At 40.0% G+C, this 18,824-nt stretch overlaps 1 protein-coding gene across 3 annotated transcripts; it reads left to right on the forward strand.

Moving 5' to 3' along the window:
* The first annotated feature begins 5,789 nt into the window (after positions 1–5,789).
* On the forward strand, positions 5,790–17,358 carry caprin1b (cell cycle associated protein 1b). 3 transcript variants are annotated; one of them, XM_085167478.1, is made up of 18 exons: positions 5,790–5,947; positions 7,327–7,491; positions 7,615–7,677; positions 7,754–7,840; positions 7,941–8,179; positions 8,286–8,368; positions 10,851–11,033; positions 11,138–11,190; positions 11,278–11,361; positions 14,226–14,411; positions 14,486–14,594; positions 14,678–14,739; positions 14,820–14,912; positions 15,071–15,214; positions 15,890–16,043; positions 16,219–16,398; positions 16,578–16,684; positions 16,782–17,358. In XM_085167478.1, exons 2-18 carry the CDS (start codon positions 7,327–7,329, stop codon positions 16,866–16,868), a joined length of 2,079 nt encoding a protein of 692 aa, XP_085023604.1. In that variant the 5' UTR covers positions 5,790–5,947; the 3' UTR covers positions 16,869–17,358. The 3 variants fall into 3 exon arrangements, with proteins under 3 accessions (XP_085023604.1, XP_085023607.1, XP_085023605.1); XM_085167481.1 differs by having other exon boundaries at positions 16,222–16,398; XM_085167479.1 differs by lacking the exon at positions 5,790–5,947 and adding an exon at positions 6,238–6,260.
* The last annotated feature ends 1,466 nt before the right edge of the window (positions 17,359–18,824 follow it).

Consider the following 18,824-nt stretch of genomic DNA (forward strand, 5'->3'; position numbering starts at 1 on the left):
AAGTACTATATAAGTAGCAGTCCATCCACCAGTTAACTCACTAGTAATTACTTTAATGTTAATATTTCCATCTGACGTTTTAACGATTATGTCGAGGGTAAAACCCTCATATGTGTACTTGCTGATTCTTCACACAAAGCTCAGAGAAATCGTGAAGCTGGAGGAAGATGTGATTAAGCTATGCTTAGAAATAATCCAAAAGAAAGAGCTTGTGAAAGCTGCCTCTTTGGGGAATGAATGCATTGATATTTCTACATAGTTGGTGTCCTCATGGCTTTTCCTTTTCAAACCAGAGCTGCTGTGGGCCCTTCTCTTATCTCCTGCCAGTGCCTCAGGGCTGCCTGTAAGAGGGAGGGACACCGACAGCAGTCTGACTGGACAGGGAAGATAAAGCACCTAAACTCCAGCACCCAGAATCAGCTCCGCAGCCAAATGTAACAGAAAAAGATCACAAGCGAACTCTAAGATGAAGGCTGAAAGCATCCTTGGGCCACACAGTTTTAGAGCTGAGTAGACTCACTGGATTGATACCAAGCTGAGAAAGCCTAGGAGCAAGGTGAGCATGGCTGTTGTGTGCCAGCTACGCAGAAAGCAGAGCAGCTTGACAGAGATAAAACTCAAACTACAAATCCTTCAGATGAGAAACACGTTCCGATTTTGTACAACACAATAACACAATGAAGGGACCATTTTGAGTATAGTGACTTTAATCTTCACTAAATAAAAATGTCATGCAGTTAAACCCTCTTGCTTATATGCAGTGCAGGAAATCATTATTTTATCCCCTGTAGATTTTGTAAGTTTGCTCACTTACAAAGAAATGAACAGTCTCTAATGTTTGTGGTAGTTTCATTTTGATAGAGAGACAGAATATAGAACAAAAATCCACATGTGCCTTGTGGCACATAAACTACAATCAGTCAATCAATTACAGATACTCCTGATCTCAACTTATTATGTATACAAAGCACAACTATCCACTGAATCATTTTTTTCCATTCCAAGACCAAAAATCTGGCAAAGGATGTCAGGGACAAACATTTAGACCTGCATTAGGCTGAAATGAGCCACAAGACCATCAGCAAGAAGCTTGGTGAGTAGATAACAACTGTTGATGTGATTATTCGGAAATGGAAGAAATATAAAATGAGCATCGATCTGGAGCTCCATGCAAGATCTTGCCTCAAGGGGTAAGGATGATCATGATAAAGGTTGTGGATCAGCCAAAAACTACATGTGAGGAGCTTGTTAATGATCTGAAGCAAGTCGGGACCACAGTCAGAACACCATTGTCAACACACTACACTATAATGGATTGAAAACTTTCACCCGCAAGAGAAGTCTTGGGAGAAAGAGCTGTGGTCAAATGAAACCAAAATCAAGCTCTTTGGGATCAAGTCAACCAGCCATGTTTGTAGGAAGAGAAGTGAGTATGACCCAAAGATCACCATCGTTACAGTCAGGCATGGAGGTGGAAACATTATGCATTGGGTTTATTTTTATGCTAAGGGTACAAGACAACTTCACTGTATTGAGGAGCAAATGTATGGGAGCATGTACTATAAAATCTTGGACAAGAACTTCCTTTCTTCAGCCAGAACGCTGAAGATATGCTGTGGATGGGTCTTCCAGCATGACAATGACCCAAAGATATCGCCAAGGTAACGAAGGAGTGGCTAAAGAAGAAGCATGTTAACATCTTCGAGTGCTCCAGCTAGTCTCCAGGCCTCAATCCTATAAGACTTCTGTGGAAAGACCTGAAGTTTAATGTTTCTAAGCAGCAACAAAGTTGCAAAAGTTTATGTAAAGACTAGTGGGCCAAAAATCCTCTTGAGATGTGTGCAAACCTGACTAACTACAAGAAATATCTTAGTGATGTTTGCAACAAGAATTTCTCCACCAAGTATTAAGTCATGTTTTTTCTTTCTTTCTGGGTGTTTGGTCGATATTCTGTCTCTCTCCATTAAAATAAAGCTACCTTAAAAATTAGATACTGATCATTTCTTTGGAAGTGAGCAAACATACAAATTCAGCAGGGGATCAAGTAAGTATCCCCTGCTGAATCCATATGAACAACAACAGCACAATGCAACTTTCCCTTGGTATTGTAATAAAATGATTTGCACATATGGTTTAATTAATATTTCTTTGGTACTTTGAAAAGTTCCCATCCATATAGTTTAATATTAAAATTTAAAGTTCATTCTTTCTTGTCATAAACAATCTTTACATGCAGTCAGCCAAGAAACTATTCTTGAGCTTTCAATGATGTAAAATAATCAAATAATGAATTAAACAGCTAAAGTTTTATTGACTGAGTGCCAATTTACGGTGCCACAGATCAACAGTTTCAGTCAGTGCTTGCATTGTGTCATTTAGGAGGGGAGGTTTGTAATAGTCTTTTTAGTTTTTGGTATTTTAACTTTCTCCTCTCTGAGACAATTAAACAAAGGAGGTTTTGAAGCTCACAATCAATACTACCCATGAATACATGTGTAGTGATAATATTTGAATCCTTCCAGAATGCCACGTTGCATTAACACAAAGCACATGAACAAATTCATGACAGATGAGAAACACAAGAGAGAAGACAAAATCAGTACTGACATGACACGAGTCATCTACTACTTCCTGTGGAGTTGACTGAGAGAGCCCAGAGGATGTTCAAACTGGCATGCAGAGACGAAGCTTTCCTGAAGGGTTGGTGCACATTGCATTCACTTCCTACTCCTCTACATGCACGATGGCACCCTTCTCATGGTTTCCCAGATAGACTGCTAGACTCCAGATGGCTCGGGGTGATAGGAGAAAGTATTCTCATACACAACTCGAGGCTGTTGTGACTGGGTGGTAAAACCCATATCTCTGTTTTAACGCTTCTTAAACGCCACCAGAAAGGAGGTGCACTTTACTGTAGATCTGACATCCATGTTTCACCCTACTTCTGTAATAAAACTGAAAGGCGGGGGATTTTCACACTTCATGCTTTGAACTTTATAGCATTTAAAATAAGGGCAATAGTGACCTTTTATGTGAAATGTGGTTTGCTATTTTCAGCTTTTATTCCTCTCTGGGGTACAAGTTGGGGAGCAAACAGTTAAGAGTGTAGACAACCTTTAGGGAAGTGCATGTCCAACTTCCTGTTTTGCCTGTTTTGTACTGAGAGCATTATGGAGTTGAAAGCAGTGTGGAATGTCGGGGGGGGGGGGGGGGGGGGGGGGACATTGCTGCTAAGCAAACAGTAAAATCATACAGAAGCTAGTCATTCAGCAAAGAATGGGAATTTATTTCCCAAGAAACAAAATATTGAAAGTGCTTGCAGGCAAATTTCCTGAAGTAAAAGACTATGGACATGGTGTTGACTCTACGATTGTGCAAACTCTGGAACAGCATCAGTAAAAACGACTACTTCCTGTCCAATCTAAAGTGAAATGATAGCTAGCTCTGGTTTAGCACACCCCTCCTAAATAGCAAAAGGTCTAGAAATGTTTTATTGTTTACTGGCACCACAAAGGTCCAAACTGAGTTGTGCTTTTAACCTAAAAAGTTTTGTTGTAAAGGTCAGAGGTCAGATGAGGACCCACCCTAGAATTCTACTAGAAAACGGCTGGTCAGTCGTTGTTCGATTGAAATATAGCAGGCTGCGGAAATGAGTCACTGAAAGGGAGCTTCATTTACCCTTGGGAACCTCCCATAATCACTATTATCCTAAAAGAAAACACTTTTAGTGGAACATTGCAATCAAAAAGCTGTGCAGACATGTTAACTGCTTCCTGTATTTGGCAAAACAACAGAAAGCTGGCTACACATTCTTTTCAATAGTCTCCTGGTATGCTTGACTGGCAAGCTGGTAAGTAACTGACCTGGAAATTGTGTAAAGTAAAATAAAAAAAATAAAATCCAGAAGCAGTTTTTTTTTTAAATTCTGCTAATCAAGTCCATTTGTTTGTTAGCGTGAGTCCTTTATCCTCATTTATAAATAAAAACTACATTTTTAAAGATTTGAAGTCTGAGTAATTACATTTATTAAAATCTGGTCAACATATTTCCATGTAAGGGAAGAGTGAAACTTTCACTTCAGTCCAGCATCAATATTTGTTGATCATATACTGACCTTTACTGCCACCTGGTGATAAGTAACTAAAAACTATCTCCAGTCCTTGTACCTCACGATTTTCAGAGGATTTTTTGTAATGTTTTGATTTGGGCTTTTTTTGTTAGTTTTTTATTAAGCCATTTGTTACTTAACCATGAATCATTCAAGCATAAAAAGGCACCTAATTCAAGGACCATTGTTGTGTATACATATGACAGACACCTAGCACATTATTTTTCCCCGTTTAGTTGAATCTATGAAAAATACCAAAAATAACACACAGGCATAACGTAGAATTTTTGCACTATCAAGGTGATTCCCAAAGAGACCTGGTATATCTTGGTATGGTGTGCCCTTAAAAAATCTGAGGAAACTGAACAAGTGGAGGATAAATAAGTGGCAGGCCAAAAGAACTGTCCACAGCATATGAACATTATTTAAAACTTATGTGCTTAGAAATGATTTCACTGGAATGGTAGCTGTCAAGAAGCTATTCCCAAGGAAGGGGAACAAGAAGAAAAGGTATCCCAAATTACACAAGAATTGGACTGAAAATCAGTGGTAACAGGTCGTATGGAGTCATGAATCTCAAATTGTTATCAGTTTGTAAAAAAGAAAGTCAGGATAGAGGTACAACAGTGAGTGTCTACAGTCATCTGCAAAACACAGTGTAGATGACATGGCTCTTCAGCCAGTGGAGTTGAAGATACTGTCAAAATTGATGAAATTTGCAAAGCAGAAAAGTACAGACAAAATTTAAGACACCATGCAATACCATCTGGTAAGTGATTGATAATGGCTTCAGTTTTTAGCATGGCAATAATCCCAAACACGTGCCAATACAGTAAAAGCATACCTGGACAGAAAAAACACACAAGTAAAGAGTATCAGTTATGGATTGGCCTCCAAGGGACCAGTCAGTATAAAGTCAGCCAGTCAGTTTAAAGTCAATATATACAAATGTTGATTCTCAGGGTTGTTGAAGCTTTCCTAGGGATGGTCCAAGACTTTTGTATACTACTGACCTTAACACATGCAATTAAGGAAAGTATTATGTTACTTTTAAATTTGCATATTGTGTCCTTTTGTGTTTGTTTTGTTTGTTTTTTGGCAAAATTAATTACATGCAAAGCTTGAGTACAGAGAGAAAGTATAAACACACACACATATACATACATACATACATACATATATATATATATATATATATATATATATATATATATATATATATATATATATATATATATAAACTCAAGTGAAACTTCTTAACTCTTAGGGGTCTTACAGGCCATCTTACATATTTAAATGTACACTTACATGATCTATATAACTTTAAACTGCTGCTATAAAGGATTGTAGGGCAGGTGTGAGGTGGTGCTCAGAGTAGCAGTGGATAAACTGTACGAGGCACAGGGAAAGATATGATAGCCTAATCAAAGCTAATGATTGTGCAGATTTTCTGTCTGGAGGCTGGAGACAATTATGCCTGATCACAAATAGAAACTTCAAACGTTTAATTGGCTTATAACTTTCCATTTATTTAAGTGATCAATTATTGATTTCTTAATGGTAAAGTCTGACTTTTTTAATTGTTTGCGTTAAATAAAAAAAATTTTCGTGATTTTTTCGCGTATATATATATTCAGGCATATCTAAGATAGCTAAAAACGGACCTTCGCCTTTATAAAGAGTTTCTTCTTCTTTCGAACCGTCTCAGTTGTCGGTGAGGCCGGCGGGGCGGATCCCACACAAGAGTGCAAGAGAAAATAAAGCAACACAACAATAATAACAACTTGGCCTTTTCGTACTTTTCGCTGCCGAGCTCCCCTGTGGATATAAAACAGCAAGGTGGGTCATTCGGGAGCCGCTGTATCGAGGCAACGGGTCTCCCGGCGGCCGGCTGTTGGCTAGCACGCGCTGCTGTAGCTATCAGTTGCTAAGTCAGTGGTGTGTGCTAACGGTAGTGCGGCCAAGGCCATTTTACCAAATCGAAGAGATGAGATCTGCAAGCTGGCCGTACTGCCGAGGAGGCTCAGACTTGCTAGCGAGTGGTATAGATTTACAGCCCGAGGTCTGAGGAAGCTATATTGACGGGGAGAAAGTGCGGGGTTAGAAAAATGATATCTCTCAAGGCTGCGCAGTTTGGATTAAAGTTAGCCAGGTGCTATTAGAGAATAGTTTTAAGGCCTAGGGTTTTTGTCTTGAACACTTACTGTGTTACGAAACTATAGCTAACTTCACTGTCACTTAAATTACAGCTATAATACATCATGTTTAAAAAATATATTAGGTCTGCTGTGTTATTTGGGCCAGTTGCTCTAGTTATGTTATTCACCAGTGACCATATTTATTTTCGTGTATAGTATAGTTGACTGTTTTATTTACGTAACTTAAGTGTCAAGAATATACATCAGGAGCTTTACATTCTAAGCAGAATAGTTCGCTGTCTCTCCAGAGTACGCACAAGGAAAACTTAATAAAGCTTTCAGTTAACCTCTCAAATATACCCATCCAGCAATTAGTACATCCAGACCCACCTTAGCATGCACATGACGGTATCTCATGTAGTATAGGGACTGACAGCAACAGTTTTCTCAAAGAATTCAGTCGAAATTGTGAAGCACAGTGCAAAAATAAATCCAAATCTGCAGCTTCTCTACTCGTCATATTCTGATACTTTGTTCCCTGTTGTTGTTGTTGTTTTATCAGTTATTAATATATTAACTCTGGACATCTGCTTATTACAACTTCCAGTCAAGTCATCATGTTTATATTGTAAAAAACAATCTACCACTTAAAATCTGTGCATTTTGCTCCTTGAAATTAATTGGAATCATTTATATGTTGTTGTTTTTAAGGTAACATGAAGCCTAAATCTGCTGTGGCACTAAATGCTGAGTCAGGGGCCTGCTGTGGCTGAATCTATGTAATTCTTATTGATGTAGAAAATTATCTGCAGTGGTCCTGCCTAAGAGGATCTATTTGGTGTGTCCTTTTTGAAGGTTTTGAGCGAAATTAATAATTTAACCTAAGATGATTGTCAGGTTAATCATTGATACAAGTTATCTTTAGCTGAAGCAAAACAATGACACGGTTCCCTGTGGTCCACAGATAGTTTTGAGTAATTTCCACTATACTTTTTTTTTTTTTTTTTTTCTTTCTGTTTTTTGAGTACATGAAAATATTTTTGTCACCAAAAGCTGAACTGTTATACTTTCAATTTCTAGATGCCCTCAGCAATGAATGCAAACAGGACGGTGCAGTCTGCCAGCCCAGATGTGGGATCCGCTCCAGGGTCAATGGGCAATCTTGCACTTGGTGGACAGTCTGAAGTTTTGAAGCAAGTTCTTGTTGTTATTGAAAAGAAGGTGCGCAACATGGAGAAGAAAAAGGTGAGGACTATTGACCGGTTTGTTCCAGGTCTGCTTGACTAAACTGAATTTCTGACAATAACCAGTTGTCTACATTGTGGTTAAATTTTAAACTGTTTGTTGCATTTTTGCATCTTGTTACAGAGCAAACTGGATGATTATGAAGTCAGGAAGAATAAAGGGGAGGGTCTTAATCAGGACCAGCTGGTGGGTACTTGGAAACCAAAATCATTTTTAAAAGGAATGTAAAACTTGTGAAACATCTGTTCCTTCATCTGTTTAGGAAGCCCTCTCCAAGTACCAGGAAGTCATGAATAACTTGGAATTTGCCCGAGAGTTGCAAAAGACATTTGTCACATTGGGACAAGATGTAAGGTTGAGTTTTAGTTTTCTAGAAATGTTCATCAAAGATGTGTACAGCCTGGATTGTAATAACTTGATCTTTTGTGGCTCATACGCATTATCCTCAGATCCAGAAAGTAGTGAAGAAGTCTGCAAGGAGGGAGCAGCTGCAGCGGGAGGAAGCTGAGCAAAGGAGGCTGAAGACGGTTCTGGAGCTGCAGTTCATCCTTGATCGGCTGGGTGATGAAACTGTGCGGCAGGACCTGAAGCAGGGAGTTGGTGGCTCACCACTGCTGACAGATGCAGACCTTGCAGCTTTTGATGAGTTCTACAAGCTAGTGGGGCCAGAACGTGACCAAAACATCAGGTTTGTCTAAGGAAATGATACAGAAAACTTGTGCCTAGTTATGGGTTTTGTGTTTTCTTTTTCCCCATAAAAAGCTGATTTTAAGCGCTTATTTTTATCTGTGCAGGCTCACTGATCAGTATGAAGATGCATCTGTTCACCTCTGGGACCTGCTGGAAGGGAAAGACAAGGCTGTGGTTGGAACAACATGTAAGCCAAATTTTAACTCATTTCCCTAGTAATAAACTCTGGTGTATTATTCGGTTTCTTAGTTTCTCTATTGCTTTGGCCAATTAGCTAAAGCTTTTTATTTCTCCTTTTAGTTTTTTATAGACAAGCAGTTCAGCTTATCAAAGATAATATCAAGTAAAATAATACTTGAAATAATTGCAGCCTTGCTAAAATTTATTGCAGAATTAAGGGGCGTCATTATTCAAGACAAATTGGCTTTATTTAGATGCCCAGCTGGCACTGAAAATTGTTGGCAGGACATTTTATCAGATGGATGGTGACACAACAGTCATCTGTAAGCTTTTTATCACACTGAAGCTGGTTATAAGTAATCTGTCGCATACTTTGGGAGTAGTTGTCAGAATCTGGAGATCCCAAATCAATGCCGCCTGGTCAAAAGTTACTCCGGTTGTAAGTCAGTCTTAATACATTAATGACATGTGCATGTAGCGTTTTTGTTAATGCAGCAATGTGAATAATCAAGGCTTGGGGCTATTGGCATTACTGCATTCTCAGCGATCTGACCTGAAGCCTCGCACTACTGCATTCAGCTCGGGGGCTGAGAGCTGTGGGCTTATCCTGACTCAGCAGTGGGGCAGGGTGCCAGCAGCCCTGTCGCCTGTGGTTCCACTAGTCAGATTTTTGGAGCCACATTAGGATACTGGTGACCCAGTTCACTGTAACACCTTTCAACCCTTTCCTGTCAGTCAGAGAGTCAGGGTGAGATTGATCAAAGTGACAGCAGACTTTTTCACCTAAAGCATAAGGCAGAGAAAGAAAAGATACTGGGCTGCTTTGGCTGAAGATCCAAAAGCATAAATGCATGAGTCATCTTGAAGGTTTTCTACCATTTTCAAGAAAATTATAAATCATGTTTGGATTTATAATCCAATCAGTAAGCTCTTACCAAAATTGTTTCCAATGTATGGGCTTAGATTGTTTTATTTATTTATTTTAAAAACTTGCATCAGTCTTCACATTGCCATATTTTTTTAGTTCATAGATTTAAAGCAACTTAAGACTGTAAGTTCCCTCATGTTTATGTGTGCCAAAAATCCCATTTGGAGGCTGTTTTACAATACTAGGGATACTTGTATTGGCCTTTCTGTGCAGTATTTGTTTGTTCTCTGTGAGTTTATCTAGGTTCTCAGTCCTCTGGCATTCTCCCAGAGTCCAAAGACATGTCTGTTAAATAAATTAGTATATTATAAATTGGCCAGAGGTGTGATTGTGAGCATGAATGGTTGTCTTTCTGTGTTAGCCCTGCAGTGGGCTGGTGACCATGCCACAGTGTACCCTGCTTCTCATCTGACATCTGGGAGAGGCTCCAGCCCACCACATGACCCAGAATTGGATAATTGGTTAAACATGTATATGAATAGATACATATTTATAGGAAATATTATGCTGCTATTGTTGCTGTTGTACCTGAAGAATATGACTATATATGTATAAAGCCAATGCGGTTGTGTATTATTATTAGTAGTAGTAGTAGTAGTAGTAGGGTAGGGGGAGTCTAAAACCTATTACTTTCATAAAAACCCGTTTACAATATGGCTCAGCAAAGTGTGGTTCGTGGTGGTGGTAATTAATGTGGCTTTGGTACTAAAAACTGAGCTGCAGGGAATCATCTTTTTTTTTTGTTTTGTTTGTTTTATTATTATTTTTATTGCAAATGTTTGTAGGCTTAGTCTGTATGTGGTGTTGTAGAGACTAAAGGTGGAGTAGCACTGAATTCAACAGTTTTGAAAGTTGGACTTGGAAAATTACCAGAGCCCTACTGTGTCCAACTGAGGAAAGCTGGAGTACTAATGCCATTTTCTACTACATGAATCAACCTTTTAAAGGGATTCACATTTAGAAATGATTAGCTTGTGTTCTTTTCTTTGTTGAACAGTTCAGTTAATGTGTGCATTTGCCTACTATGCATCCACCACCATCTACATCGTGATTAAAAACATTGTTTATTTTGTAAAGCCATTTTAACCTTTAGCTAGATAACAATGTCTCATACAGGGGCACTTCTTAAAGTAATAATAAAAACACTGATCTTTGGCTTTGATTCCTGTGGAAGATGCAGGGGGAAAACATTTTGAGGCTACAGTCACTAAATGTGTGGTCTTTTTACTGATGAAATTCCTCAAATTTACACATTTATCTTGAAAAAAAAAAAAAGAAGTGGAAGTTCAGGTTTAGTGTGGGATGTAAAGCTTGCATCACTGCTCAGTTTTTATTTAATTGAAACTCAGTATTGTTACATCTGTTTGGAGTTTAGCTTATTAAGCTCTCCTTAGTGTATCAGAAACACTTCCTGTTAAGTCATCTATTGATCCAACGGTCCTAATACTGACACTTTGTTATTCCCGTGACAGCTCAATGCATGCTTTGATGGTTTGAGTTTCTGTTGAAATGCTGAATTTTATTTTATTTATTTTTTTTGTCCCCCCCCCCCCTCTGCTAGACAAGGCATTGAAGGAGACTTTGGACCAGGTTCTGCTGAGTGGGTACTTTGACCGGATTCCATCTCACCAAAATGGAGTGTGTGAGGAGGAAGAAGAAGAGGAAGAGCCAGCTGCTGCTGCTGCTGCAGGTGCTGCAGCAGCAGCTGAATCGTCAGAAGCAGAAGAGCAGACTGCCGATCCAGGTCTTGACCACTTTCTGATGTCTTGCCACTTAAAAAGTCCTAACATAATCCAGCAATAAAGAAGTCATCACAGCATTCACTGAATAATTTTTTCCTCTTTACAGACACTGAAATAATTGAGGAATTCACAGAGCCCATTGCAGTGGAAACAACAGAGGTGAGAGCAAGTTTTTCTCTTCCATCAAAATCTGGGGAGCTTATTATATTTTCATCTTTGTGCTGATGTTTGCTTTATTACTTCCAGTTTGTAAACAGACAGTTCATTCCAGATGGCACATACAGCGGCAGTGAGAAGGAACAGGGAGACGAGTGGACCCGAGAAACAGAGGTATGATGTAATTATGAAGTAGATTTGAAAATTAATGAGCTTACTCAAAGCTAGTAGTAGTAATTAAATGTTTCGAAAGAAAATACATCTTCTGCTTGTACTTAAATCTCCAAGAGTTAGACTTTTTTTTTTGTACAGTCTTTATTAATTCAGTGTTTTTGTAAATTCTGGCTTCTGAAGCTGTTTCAAAACATCAGCAACATGACCATGAAACAGAATTTTGTACAGAAGAAAAAAACAACTAGCTGCTGCTGCTATTGCAGAAACTAACATTTTCATTCTCTCATAAGAGGGTAATCTTTCTGTACTTTTATTTATTTCAAAAACTATAAAATTTGGGGATAAATATTGAAGAAAATTTAGGCAACACTTAAAGTTTAATTTTATTATTTTAAAATCCAGTCTATCACATGTTTTGCTAAACTCAAGAAGTGGTGGTTGTGATGACAGCAGCCACACTTTTCTTTAAGTGCAGCTGAAGAAATGTGGTGTAACCTGTTTGCTAAATGGTTCAGTATGCAGTTACCTATAGAGCTCTGTGGAGCTTTTGATTCTGATCTAGGCAGTACATGGCTAACAGTTTAACTCCTTTTTACTTATTTGAGTTTGTGTGCTAATCCTGAAGCCAGTTATTTTTCATTAAAGACTTGATTAACCAACTATGATTCAGGATAGAAGTCGTTATCATTTCCAGGCTTTTTTTCCCTGTGAGTCCTGCTCAGTGTATTGGCATTCATTGGCACCTGCTAACAGAACTTTCTAAGAACTGGTTCTCAACTGGGACAGTTTCTCTGTACTCATCTGAAAATGAAACGATTAGTGGGGGGGGAATCCCTCAGGGAGCAGTAAATCTTTTTCACATCCGGGGTTATACATACATACAGTGGGGCAAAAAAGTATTTAGTCAGCCACCGATTGTGCAAGTTCCCCCACTTAAAATGATGACAGAGGTCAGTAATTTGCACCAGAGGTACACTTCAACTGTGAGAGACAGAATGTGAAAAAAAAATCCATGAATTCACATGGTAGGATTTGTAAAGAATTTATTCGTAAATCAGGGTGGAAAATAAGTATTTGGTCACCTCAAACAAGGAAAATCCCTGGCTCTCACAGACCTGTAACGTCTTCTGTAAGAAGCTTTTCTGTTCCCCACTCGTTACCTGTATGAATGGCACCTGTTTGACCTCATCATCTGTATAAAAGACACCTGTCCATAGCCTCAACCAGTCAGACTCCAAACTCCGCCATGGCCAAGACCAAAGAGCTTTCGAAGGACACCAGGAAAAGAATTGTAGACCTGCACCAGACTGGGAAGAGTGAATCTACAATAGGCAAGCAGCTTGGTGTGAAAAAATCAACTGTGGGAGCAATCATCAGAAAATGGAAGACATACAAGACCACTGATAATCTCCCTCGATCTGGGGCTCCACGCAAGATCTCATCCCGTGGGGTCAAAATGATCATGAGAACGGTGAGCAAAGATCCCAGAACCACACGGGGGGACCTGGTGAATGACCTGCAGAGAGCTGGGACCAAAGTAACAAAGGTCACCATCAGTAACACACTACAACGGCAGGGAATCAAATCCCGCAGTGCCAGACGTGTTCCGCTGCTGAAGCCAGTGCATGTCCAGGCCCGTCTGAAGTTTGCCAGAGAGCACATGGATGATACAGCAGAGGATTGGGAGAATGTCATGTGGTCAGATGAAACCAAAGTAAAACTTTTTGGTATAAACTCAACTCGTCGTGTTTGGAGGAAGAAGAATACTGAGTTGCATCCCAAGAACACCATACCTACTGTGAAGCATGGGGGTGGAAACATCATGCTATGGGGCTGTTTTTCTGCCAAGGGGACAGGACGACTGATCCGTGTTAAGGACAGAATGAATGGGGCCAAGTATCGTGAGATTTTGAGCCAAAACCTCCTTCCATCAGTGAGAACTTTGAAGATGAAACGAGGCTGGGTCTTCCAACATGACAATGATCCAAAACACACCGCCCAGGCAACAAAGGAGTGGCTCCGTAAGAAGCATTTGAAAGTCCTGGAGTGGCCTAGCCAGTCTCCAGACCTCAACCCCATAGAAAATCTGTGGCGGGAGTTGAAAGTCCGTGTTGCTCGGCGACAGCCCCAAAACATCACTGCTCTTGAGAAGATCTGCATGGAGGAATGGGCCAAAATACCAGCTACTGTGTGTGCAAACCTGGTAAAGACCTATAGTAAACGTTTGACCTCTGTTATTGCCAACAAAGGTTATGTTACAAAGTATTGAGTTGTATTTTTGTTATTGACCAAATACTTATTTTCCACCCTGATTTACGAATAAATTCTTTACAAATCCTACCATGTGAATTCATGGATTTTTTTTTTTCACATTCTGTCTCTCACAGTTGAAGTGTACCTCTGGTGCAAATTACTGACCTCTGTCATCATTTTAAGTGGGGGAACTTGCACAATCGGTGGCTGACTAAATACATTTTTGCCCCACTGTACGTACATACATACATACATACATACATACATACTCTGGCTTTGTCTACTTACAGGTTGTCACATCCATGTTTGAGCGCCACCCTGAGATGGTATGAATGCTTGTGACAAGTGTGCATCACACAGGGTTTTGTTTTTAACTGAGGATATCCCATGACTCGGTCTGCCTGACAAGAAAGAAGTTGTCGAGTCAGTGAAGTAATTGCAATGCTGGAAAGCTCAGATTACATTTTTGGTCTTAATCTGTGGTGTCTTGGTTTACTAATCCTGATGTGAATATGAATGCATACAACTTTTCATGAGCATTAAACCACTTTTCAGTTGTTCTCATTCAGCGCATTTCTCACTCACTTGTCCTGTCCCCCTTCCACTATCAGGCAGTTGCTGCCTTACAACAGCAGCAACCACAGCAGCAGCCTGTGCAGCCTGCAGCGCCCCCTGTTGCCCTGGATACCCACCCAATGAACTTGACGTCTCCTGCGCCTCCTACTGACCCCATGGCCAGGAAGCAGGTGGTGCAAGACTTAATGGCGCAGATGCAGGGGACGTACAACTTCATGCAGGTGTGGATTTAGTTAAAAGCACTGCTGTTTGTGTTTGGATGTTGTAGCTTGGTACTAATTACCTCTATTCTCAGGACTCCATGTTGGAGTTCGATGGACAGCCTATTGACCCAGCCATTGTATCGGCGCAGCCCATGAAACCTGCCCAAAACATGGAGGTGCCACAGATGGGGTGTCCTCCAGGTATGTTGTACCAAAGAGAAACATAGTCTTTATTTTATTTGTTTTAAGTTATGACAGGTCTGACAATGTTTAAATTGTCTTAGTTCATCCTGAGACCCGGCTATCACAACCCAACTCTGTTCCTGTTCAACCTGAGCCCACACAAGTAAGTATTTAAATATAAGCAAACATGCTGTAAGAAATTGTATGGAGAATGGGTGTAATTTCTACTCCTACTGTTTACAGGTTCCAATCATATCTCCAACACCACCACCTATGTATCAGACCTCACACACACCAGATCCTCGACCCTCAGCAGAATCCATTGACCCCATCCAGGTAAACTGTGGTGGGACTTCAGTAAAGCTTTAATTTTTAAACTCTTTATATATGGAGTAGTTTTTCCATTGAAAGGTGGGGAAGTGCTCATTGCAGTCATGTGAAATTTTGCTGACCGTTTTTAATGTGATGTGTATTATGCCTTCCCCCCTCAACAGCCCTCCATGTCTTTGTCAGAGCAGCCTCCACCCTCTACAGTTCTCCCTCCAGCCTCACAGTCGCCGGTGTTCCAGCCTGTTTCCAAAGCTCCTCACAGCGGTGGCATCAATGTCAACGCAGCACCATTCCAGTCCATGCAGACAGTAAGGCTTTGCTTCCTTTTGATTGTTTGTTTTTGGAGGTATAAATATGAACTGCTTCTCATGTCATAAAATAGCCTGTGTTAAAACCATGTTGTTCTTTATGGCAATTTCAGGGTTTACTCCATGCGGGGTTCTGTTTTGTTTCATGTATTCCACACATGCACTGTTTTCCATATCTTTGGTCCTCTAATTTTGTTAAACATTCACACACTTGTCAACGTTTTATGCTGTTCAGCCAAATACAACAAACAAGCTGCTTTTTAGCATGCATGTGTGGAACGTGGTTGGATACCCTCAGTTGTGGTGTTGTAGCATTCACAGTTCTCATGCATCGTGCAGCTGTTCCCCTTCCATGCTTGGAGTGTGATTAAAGCAAAATTTTACTGAAATCTGGAGCATCAAGCGCATCATGTGGATAAACCAGCTGTTTGGAGCACATAGTGCTCTTCACCACTGGAGTCACAACAGAAGTTCATTAATGACTGACTTTTTTTTTTTTTTTTTTTTTTTTTTTTTGAGTCCTGAAGTGACCTTATCACATTGCGTTTAAAATAAGTTTATAGCAGAACAGTTGGAATCAGGAAATAGGTGGCAGTGGACTTTACTCCTAATAACCATGTGACCTTTCCTCTGATTTTGGCTTCATAACAATGTGGGCTTTTGTTCATCCCTCAGGTGTTCAACCTTAATGCTCCAGTCCCACCAGCTAATGAGGCTGAGGCTTTGAACCAGGCCAGCCAGTATCAGAGCTACAATAACCAGGCCTTTAGCAGCCAGCCACAGCATCCAGTGGAGCAGACGGAGATGCAGCCAGAACAACTGCAATCTGGTGGGCAGACTTTAAATTTTATTTTTGCAACTTGAGTTTTTCTGTCTTTTTGTTTGTCTTTTGTTCTTCCTAGAGGCTTCACTGCAGTTAAACTTTATTTAAATGCATGTTCTTGTTCAACTACAGACTGAGTTATTGTGTTTTGGACCCCTTGCTATCTTGGTTTATTTTTTAGTAGTTGGTGCCTTCCATTCCCAAGACCAACCAGGAGGCCATCAACAGCCTTCCCAGCAGGGTCCAGGCTTTGGCAGGCAGGCTCAGTCCTTCTATAACAGCAGAGGCATGTCTCGTGGTGGACCTCGCAACGCCCGGGGCATGATCAATGGATACAGAGGCTCATCAAATGGTTTCCGAGGTATGATAACACCCTCAGCTGTAAGTTAGTGGTTTCACTTTGAAACAAGACTGAATATGTAATTTATTTGTTAATTTTTTTATTTAATTTTTTTTTAGTTCTCTTTTATTACACATTTGTGTATTTGGTAGCATGAGTTTCTCATGCATGAATTCTAATTTGTGTCTTTGTGTTTCCAGGTGGCTACGATGGTTATCGTGCTCCTTTCGCCAACACTCCAAACTCGGGATATGGACAAACTCAGTACAGCACACCTCGGGATTACTCAAATGGGAATTATCAGAGGGTATGAAAGAAGTGTTCAAACTGTACGTGATCTTTGTTGCTGTTTTGTTGTTACAATTTTTAAAACATCCCTTTCCTTTTTGTTTTTTCTTTGTTAGGACGGTTACCAGCAGAACTACAAACGTGGAGCTGGTCAGGGACCCAGAGGAGTGTCAAGAGGCAGCACTCAAGCAATGCGATCCTGAAAAGGCCTTTTCATAATGACTGTGACTGATTAACTTGCACCACACTGAAAATCCAGAATTCGAGAATGCATTTGCCCCATCTCACTCACACCCATTGTTTTTGTTTTTTCTTCTTCCCCTCTCGTCCATCTCTTAAATCAAAGTAATGCCTGCTTTGATATTTGGAAGTCATTTAAAGTTTCAAACGCAAGCTAAACTGTAAATCGATGATTTACATATGCCCTGTGTCTCAATCTTCCTGTAAACTTGAACGATTTCATAAGTTATGTTTTTTTTTAAATTTTTTTTTTTTTTTTTTTGTATTTAAAAATACACCTGCCACTGGTCCAATCCCTGGGAGTTGTTGTTTTTTTTGTTTTGTTTTCTTTCCCTGTTCTTTTCTGTAATTTTGGCTCCAAAAAAGGCATTTACGTTCAACAAGCTCCCATTTCCTTGTTTGTAAATGGATGTTGCTTCAAGAGTTTCAATAAAGTTGTGTTGCATACCTGTGCTTCAGCCTTGAGTTTCTTGCTGTAGGGTAAATCTCATTTTACTTATGTTATTGCTCCAAAGAGGTTGTCTCCAAAGATAACACTAATGTAGTGGCAGGCATCTTTCTCAGTAGAAATTGTTTTAACCCAAAAAACACACTGCACATGTCCCCCAACACCGAGTAATATAGTGTATGCTGTTAAGTGCAAGTCCCGTTCAGTGTATTGGCATTCATTGGTACCTGCTAACTAAACTTTCTAACAACTGGTTCTGAACTGGGACAGTTTCTCTGTACTCATCTGAAAACGAAACGATAACAGATTAGTGAGGGGGGGGGGCAAAATTCCTCAGGGAGCAGTAAATCTTTTTCACATCTGGGCTACTTCTCCACACACACACGGGCTTTGTCTACTTACAGGTTGTCTCATCAATGTTTATGCACCACCCTGAGATGGTATGAATGCTTGTGACAAGTATGCAACACACAGGGTTTTGTTTTTAACTGAGGATATCCCATGACTTGGTCTGCCTGACAAGAAAGAAATTGTCCAGTCTCTGAAGTAATTGCAATGCTTGAAAGTTCAGATTACATTTTTGGTATTAAACTGTGGTGTAGGATTGCAATGATATATACATTGGGGAAACCAAACAACCTCTGTCGAAGTGGATGGCACAACACAGAAGAGCTAACTTGTCAGGGCCAGACTCCGCAGTCTACATCCTGGATGGGGAGTCAAGGAGGCCATTTAAGTGAAAAGGGAAAGACCATCTCTGAATCAAGGAGGGGACCTAAGGTTACATCTTTTGCCATCTTACAATGCTGTGATTGCAGCCATTCCCCAACTCTCTGTGAATGGTACTCATGATCTTTGATCGATGGGCCTTGATCAGTGGTTGTTGATCAATGGTCATGAAAATTTGCATATTAATGATCAAAGAAATGACCTCACAGTCCATTGTTCATTCGGTGGGCTGATTTCAGTTATTGTGCAAACATGTACTGTTTATAAGGTTGGGGAAACCTGCAGTCCGCTGAAACTGAATAAGTCACTTGGATGAGTGATGAAACGTTTCTCCCATTGAAAACGCTACGTCGAGATGAACAGAATCTACCTTTTGGGATTTACTTACCTGGATGATTGAGCATGCGTCAAGACATCTTTTTCTTAGTACAGACGTCTTATTTTAAAGATGACTGTAGGGGAAATTCAGTTTCGTTGGCTCACGTGACTCTTAACTTTACTTTTTATTGCTACCAAAATATCTTCACTGTAATGTTATCAGTCTAAGCGTTTCTCCTAAAAAGGAAAAACTGAAAACATCTAGCTGGTTGCTCAGTGTGGGATGCAGCACCACCCTGTGGCCAGAGAGTAGACACACTGTAGTGCCGTCCTGACACGGGACAAAGCAAAACTAATTTTACACTATAAATTGCTGCTGTAATGTCTCTCCAAGCTATTTTAAAACCCGTTTTGTCCACACTGA

The sequence above is a fragment of the Neolamprologus multifasciatus genome, chromosome 7 (assembly GCF_963576455.1).
Source record: "Neolamprologus multifasciatus chromosome 7, fNeoMul1.2, whole genome shotgun sequence".
Lineage (NCBI taxonomy): Eukaryota > Metazoa > Chordata > Actinopteri > Cichliformes > Cichlidae > Neolamprologus > Neolamprologus multifasciatus.